The sequence below is a fragment of the Acanthisitta chloris genome, unplaced genomic scaffold (genome assembly GCF_000695815.1).
Source record: "Acanthisitta chloris isolate BGI_N310 unplaced genomic scaffold, ASM69581v1 scaffold19218, whole genome shotgun sequence".
Classification (NCBI taxonomy): Eukaryota; Metazoa; Chordata; class Aves; order Passeriformes; family Acanthisittidae; genus Acanthisitta; species Acanthisitta chloris.
This window is the reverse complement of record NW_008688942.1, coordinates 1-7,082: the sequence shown is the minus strand read 5'-3', so window position 1 is coordinate 7,082 and position 7,082 is coordinate 1. Positions and strand designations below refer to the sequence as shown.

Genomic DNA, 7,082 nt, shown 5'->3' with positions numbered 1-7,082 from the left:
ACACACTGTAACCCTCCAGAGCCCCCAAAACTACACCCAGGGGCTGAAGGACCTGCCAGCACTGCCACAATGACACCTCAAGTGTCTCAGCACGGAGGTGGTCACACCTCTAACAGCTGCAAACTCACAGCTATTCACAGCTTTCTGTGACCTAATGAATTTAGCACTTGGGCCAACTCTGAGATGAATCAGGTAGCAACAGGGGAGAGGGGAAGATGTTGTTGTCAAAGCATTTTAAAGCATGTTTTGGAACAAAAGCTGCTGCCTGGCAGAAGGGGAAGGAGCTGGAAAGCTTTTCAGTTAGCTGTAGAGGTGTCTGGAGGAGGTGAGTGTAAAGCTGCTCAAATCATGTCTTTGTCTTCACAGGTGGAGTTAGTTTATTTTCATTTGTGTTGGGTTTAATATCAAGAGGTGCTTCTTTCTTTCCAGTCTGGGTGCTCAGCTGAGGAACTGCCTTAGCAATCTGCCTCCCCAAGTGCTATTAAAAGGAGGTGAGACAGCCTTAGAAAGGTTTGGGGTTGTGCAAGGAATAGGAAACCCTCAAGTATGATCACCTTCCCATTGAAAAGGATAAATCATTGAGCTCCTGTTCAGCTGATTCTGCTGAAAGGTGCAGAAAACCTGTCAGCAACAGCCCAAACTCTACAAAGAGCTGCCAAACCCCTTCAGCCTCTCACTGAAACTCTGCCTGCACAGGGAAGCTGCTGTGGAGCAGCAGCCAAAGGAGTTTGGCTGTGGATTCAACCTCTGTGCAGCTCTGAAGGGCCTTGGGCTTGTGTGGGAAACAGCAAGTTTCCTTTTTCTGCCAGAACCACTGGAGAATCTCCTCAGTGCAGCCTGAGCAGAAGCAGTGGGTGAGGAGCTGCACAGCTCTCTCTGGGGATGCTGTGCTGGTGCTCAGGTGCTTTTTATCTGCTGGAAAGGCTAGATGAGACCTTTCAGCTCCCTGAGCAACTGCTCCTTGTGTAGGTTGCTGAGAGCCTCATCCACACCTCTGTTAGAACAGGGGCAGCAGCTTGAGTCACTAGCAGAGGAGCAAAGCACTGACATTTAGCATGTGAGGAACAAAGAGGCTTTGGCATGTGCACCAAGTTCTTTATTGTATCAAAAGGAGCTGTTTAATGATATGGGTTGATAAAAGAGCTTTGGGTTTCTTTAAAAAAAAAAAAAAAACCACCAACAAAAACAGATAGGAAAATAAACCCCACCACAAAAACAACAACAAAACACTCCTGACCATACAAGACAAGAGGGTTAATGTAGTGACAGCATCGTGTGAAGAAGGTGTGAGTAGTGAAGAACAAACTGGAGTGTGTTAGGCAGCACAACTTTGCATAGTTCATGGGCACTTAATCTGATTTGGATGCAGTGGAGGTGGCAAACCACAGCCTCATTAGCTGTAGCAGATGTCACAGCTCCTATCCCTTCGGAAGAAATCATCAGCCATGGCCAGGGGGGGCAGGTAGTCCATGCAGTCCGTGCTGGGGCAGGGGAAGTACTGTGGGCCCCTGCTGTCCATGTGCTGGGAGACACAGGCTGTGCAGCAGCAGGAAGGGCTGGGAAAGGGGCAGGGGGCAAGGCAGGCCCATTCCTCCATGGGGCAGCTGTAGCTTGTGGTGTCCAGGGCAGAGGGAGGACTTGGGGGCAGTGGGGTCAGAGGAGACAGCTGAGGAGGAGAGCAACTGGAGTTCAATGGGCTGGGCAGGTCAGCTGAGCTGGGAGAGCTGGCAGCCTGCAGTGAGAGAGGGAGACAGAGAGAAAAAGGGGGGAAAAAAAAGAATATTTTAGGGTGCTAGTTGGGAAATGTGGACAGCAGCCCGAATTTCCATGCCGTTGCCTTTCTCAGGAGGGCTTGGCTACCCAGGGAGATGGAGGTCCAAACCCAAGGGGCAGTTGATGTGTTAATAATCTTCTCTGTGAGTTGGCAGGAACTGGGCTGAAAATCTGCTGGACCTCAAGAGGGAACATTCCCTGTTCTGCAGCCTCTCAGCCTGGCTGAGCCTCCCTGTCCTCTGCTCCTGCTGGAAAACCATGCAGAGCCCACCCAAGCAGCCTGTGGCCTCTAAAACCAGCCAGATTCCCAAATTGCTTTGCTGCTGTTCTGCCCCAGGATGTGACTCCCTTCCCCACCTTCCCCCTGTGGCTGCTCCCCTGGACTCAAAGCTTACCATGCCCTGGTTAAAGCAGAGAGAGACTGGCTGGAAGGTGTCTGAGCTGTAGTGTGAGGATGGCTGGAAAGCACTGAAGGCAGGATCTGAGGCTGCATCTGACTGCAGACAGGAATCTAGGAGCTGCTCCAGATAGCTGGGGCTTTCTTCACAGGAGAGGCAGTTGGGAAACTGCCAGGATGGGCAGCAGTTGGGGACAGAAGGAATGGGTTCTGCTTCAAGAGGTGCTGGAAGATAAGGGAAACCAGACAGTGGCAGATTAATCAGTGCCTGTCTTCACAAAGGGCAGGTTTGCCCCAGGTCAGGTCTCAATACTCCCTTATGTTCAGTAGCCCTATGGATTGAGACAAAGGAGAAGGTCCTTCAAGTTCAGAGTGAATTTTCTAGGGAGGAAAAATCAGGAGGAAGCTGCTCAGAAGCATGTGAATAACTAGGGGAACTTCAGTCCCCTTGGAAAGAAGCTCTTCAAACACTGCCAGAAACTCTTCTGGTCCCAGGATTTGTGGATAGGAATCCAGCTGGAAACTCCCTCAGACTCTTGACCCTGTGGCCTCCCTCAAATATCAACTGTTTACAGCCCTAACAGCTTTGCCATGCACTGATTTATGCTTCCCAGCCTGGCAGATGGTTGTGCCTTTGCCTCACCCACCACCAGATGCAGAGTGGCTGCATCTGCAGGAAGAAGGTGAAAACAGGAGGGTAATTCCCTCTTTTATCCTGCAAACAGGAGACAAACTTCTGAGCAGAACAAATGGAGCAATTCAGGGACTGATTCCACATGGTGTTACTGAGTTCCTAGAAAGCTCAGAGCAGCTCTGGCTTTCCAGAATGATTATCTTTTCATCCTGTGTTCAAATGTGGTTCAAAACAAAGCCATGGCCACAGGTCTGAAGGCACTGGAACTGCCCATTGCAGGTTCAAGGTGACAATGTCTAGCTGGACATGGGGAGGAAGTGAGAAGAACCCAAAATACATGAACTGATGGAGACTTTCCAGCCTGGAAAAAAACCTTTGTTATAGCTCATGTTTCTTTCTTAACATGAGCAATTTGATTCCCAAATATTGATGACTGAATTACTTCCTTGTCCATGCAGTGTGTACATTCACACCTGCCCAACCTTTTTGGGCCCTGTGCTTTGGCTGGGGAATAATGGAAGGATCTGGGAGCCCAAGGTGCTATTCCCCCACCCCTTCCCCCTTTCCTTGGATATTTACATGCAGGAGGAGGAAAGTCTTTGTGTTGCTGAGAACGTGACAGTCCTCTCACTCCTATGGATGCTGCCAGGAGAGTGAGAACAGAACTGGAGCTCAGCAAAGTCCTGCAGGGCAATCTGACCCTCTGGGATCCACAGCCTGGAGAAGGTGATGCCAGCAGGGTTATTCCCTAGGGATGGGCATCCCTTGCTGAAGGGGATGAGCTCCTTGCTGTGGGAAAAATTAACTGCACACATGAGAGAATGTGAGAGTGCTCCTGAGTGGGGTAATATGTGCCTCATCTGCATCTCCTGGGCTCCTTTGAGGTGCTGATTGGCTGCAGTGCTGGTTATCTGGAGGTGCCTCAGCCTCTGGGCTGTGGGAAAAATTGGGAAGGGACATGTGGATGAGCTTTGTACCAACCTGGGTGAGGTGGAGACACAGACTCTGCAAACTGGATGCTGCTGCTGCCCCAGGAAACCTGAGCAAAGAGAAGGCAAGAAAACTGTACCACAGGGGAGAGGAAGGTAAGGCTGGATTTTCAACCTGTTTCTCTGAACCTTATTTCCCTCCTTGCTGTGACTTGGAAAACTTCCTTAGCACTGACAGAACATGAGATTAATGTGCTTAACATGATTTTTTCCCTGAGCCTGTTAACAAGCCTGGAGAAGCACAAACCAACCTGGTGTAAAGCCCTTGAAGCAGCACCATCCTGGTGTGCTCCTTCTGCTGCTCTACTAACTCCACAGCCTAATGTCCTGGAAATTAACAGACAAGGAATTCCACAGTGGAGTGATCCCAAAGAACTCACAGGGATGAATATTATGGAGAAGGAGTAATTAACCAAAGACAATTGCAGGGATCCTCATGGCTGGCTTGCTGTGCTGGCTGTTGATGTCCTTTGAGAAGGAGCTCTGCTTCCCATTCCAACACAGCTCTGTGCACAGGGACAGCCTCATTTTGAAAGGATTTTGGAGTATGGGGTGGACAGATCATCCTGTCCAAGGAACCTGAGCTGCTGGAAGGGAGAAATCCATCCCAGACGGATTTCAACATCCACCAGGAGTGTTGATATTTGTTGTTTGGGACCAGGATTTTATCTGCAAATACAAACCCTAGTTGACTTTTTTTCCCCCCTCAGCTTAATTCATACAGACCTCCACTTCATTTCCTTTATTCAAAATGCTCTTGAGTTCGTGGCTCATTTCCCTAGCAACAACTTCCTAGCACATCCCATGCCTTTAATTCATTAAGCAGTGGCTGCTCCAGGCTGAGAGTGTCTGCAGGAGTGACTATCCCTCTTTTTTCTGCCTGCAGATTGAGCTGAAATCTTCAGCTTGAGCTTTTCTCAGTGCAGCCTTAACCTCTGGAGCCTCTCCAGACCAGTACATACCTTGTGCAGGTCACCAGGGGAACCTCCTGCACTGCCACTTGGCCCTTTTTCCTGTGTGGGCACTAGAGGTGTTGTGTAAACTGGTGGTGGGAAGCAAACCCCAGTTGCACACAGCCCACCTGGCTGTGCTGAAGAGGTGCTGCTGTCAGGCTGCAGGGGAGGAGTGACCCAGTGTTCCCACAGCTCTGTGCACTGCTCACCCTGGGACTGAGCAGCTCTGTGTGCAGTCAGCTGCAACAAGGGGCAGGAGGTGGGAGCTGAAATCTGAAAGCTTTCCAGAGCTCTGGTGTCATGAACCAGGAAGAAATAATGATTTACCAACCTCTGTAGGCAAATCCCTGGAGTGGCTGGAGCTAGAGGCCTCCTACAAAGGCTGGAAGAGTGAGTGTGCACGTGTGTGTGTGTACACACAGATCCCTAACCCCTCCTTTGCAAAGGATGGGGCTACACGTGTGTGTGTGTACACACAGATCCCCAGCCCCTCCTTTGTAAGGGATGGGGCTGCACAGGTGAGTTTCCCATCCTGCAGGGAGAAATGTTTCTGCAGCACCAGCTCTGCTTTCTCCCTGCACACAGGCTCAGATCTCACCCCTTTGGATCACTGCAGTTCCCCTGGCTGAATGTTGTTCTCCCCCATCCTCACCAGCCTCCTACACTCAGAATTCAGCAATCTCCTTGGCCCAGGGGTTATAGTCTTGGCAAAAAAAAGAGATTGAGAGGGAAGAGACAAAGCAAACAAGAAAATATAGTTACTTACTGAGTTGCTGCTTGTCTTGCTCTTCTCTGCTGCAGTAACTCCTTGACTGTAATCTTCACTCTAACACCTTGATACACCTTGGGCTTTCCTGAAAGAGTTTGTGGAATAACACCTTAGAAGGAGGGAGAGCAAATCCAGCTTGTTTTCAGGCATGATCTATTCAGGGTTTAATTAGAGTCAACACGATAAACTGGTCATTGTGAAGCCACTTGCAATCACAGCTCATATCCCTCCACCACCTGCTGTTCAAGCTTGTGTCGAGCAGATACTCATGGAGAAGTTGGTAACATTTAGGAATGATACATGTTATATCCTTCTCTATCTCCTTCTTCCCCCCATCCCTCTCCAGCTTTCCTAATTCCAAGCTCCATCTGCTGCTGCTGTTGTATTTATTTAAATTCCTAACATATTTGCCTCTCCCAGGACCTGAAAGTAACTGTGAGAAGCACTTCATCTGGCACACGGAGGGCAGGAATAAAACAATGGAGATATGTGGGTGTTAATTCAGCGTGTTAAACAAAACACCAATAAAACCATTGCCTTCGTGAACCACTTCTTGCAAAGGTTCTCTCTTTATTTGCTCATGCTGTACACCTCCTGCTGTGTTCAAACAAGACTTTAGGATGTCTTTAATCCATTTAGGATGTCTTTAATCCAGCCCAACCCAAGCAGCAATCACCAGTCACTGCCTGATGAGGGATTTGGAGTACAGGAAATGGTAAAGAATTTAGTCACACTGAAAAATCACTTTCACTCGCTGGACAATGGTAAAATACTCAAAGCTTCTGGCAGTTGTCTCTGTCCTAACTCTCTGCTGTTGCTCTAATCCAAACCACACAGCAAAGTGGCTCTGCTCACAAGTGGCTCTGTTCTCTGTAGCCCCAAAACGCCACAGCAGGCAGGAGACAGCCCTGAAGGAGGCACCAAAAATAAACCCAGAGCAGGAACAGGAGTACCAGAGCTAAACGTGGCTCCCAGTGCCACCTCTGGATGTGGCACAACACATTCCCCAAGGCACTCACCACCTGCACAGTGTCAAGAGACCCTGGCAAGAGCACAGTGCTGCTTTTGCAGGTTGTGTCCACATAGCCAAGAAATCCTGCACTGTAGGCACTGTCCTCTCCTGTACAACCTCTCCCAGTGCTGGTACTGCACAGCATCCTGCCCAGCCCTCCCAGTGCCCCCGTGGTGCTCTGGTTGAGGACAAGCTGTGACAGGCACTCAGGTCTCTCCACAAGGTAAGAGGCTGAGCCAGGGCTGCCTCCAGGGCAGTTAGCTGAGCTCTGCTCACCTGGGGATTATACATCTCATGGCTTTATGTTTTGTTTCTATTCAGCAAAATAAAAACGGGCAAAACAAGGGGAGGGAAGGGTTGGATTTAAGAACACACTCATTACCAGGTCTCTATAGCTAGGGAGGGCTCAGAGCTAGCAGCTCCTTCTGCAAGTTTGGGCTCAGGCTATTTACAGCCTCTTAGCACAGGTGCTAAGGACAGAGCTGGGGCTACACTATGGGCAACTTAAAGACAAACCAGCAGGTGAGGTAGGGGCACAGGTCTCCTCCTGCTGCC

At 49.6% G+C, this 7,082-nt stretch overlaps 1 protein-coding gene across 1 annotated transcript; it reads right to left on the bottom strand.

Annotated features, from left to right (window-relative positions):
- Positions 1 to 1,393: 1,393 nt before the first annotated feature.
- On the bottom strand, positions 1,394 to 5,624 carry COLCA2 (colorectal cancer associated 2; the record flags this gene model as incomplete). Its single annotated transcript, XM_009081244.1, has 4 exons — positions 1,394 to 1,666; positions 2,169 to 2,395; positions 2,818 to 2,840; positions 5,513 to 5,624. Coding segments are annotated over 4 exons (635 nt in total), but the record flags the coding sequence as incomplete, so codon positions are not given.
- Positions 5,625 to 7,082: the final 1,458 nt, after the last annotated feature.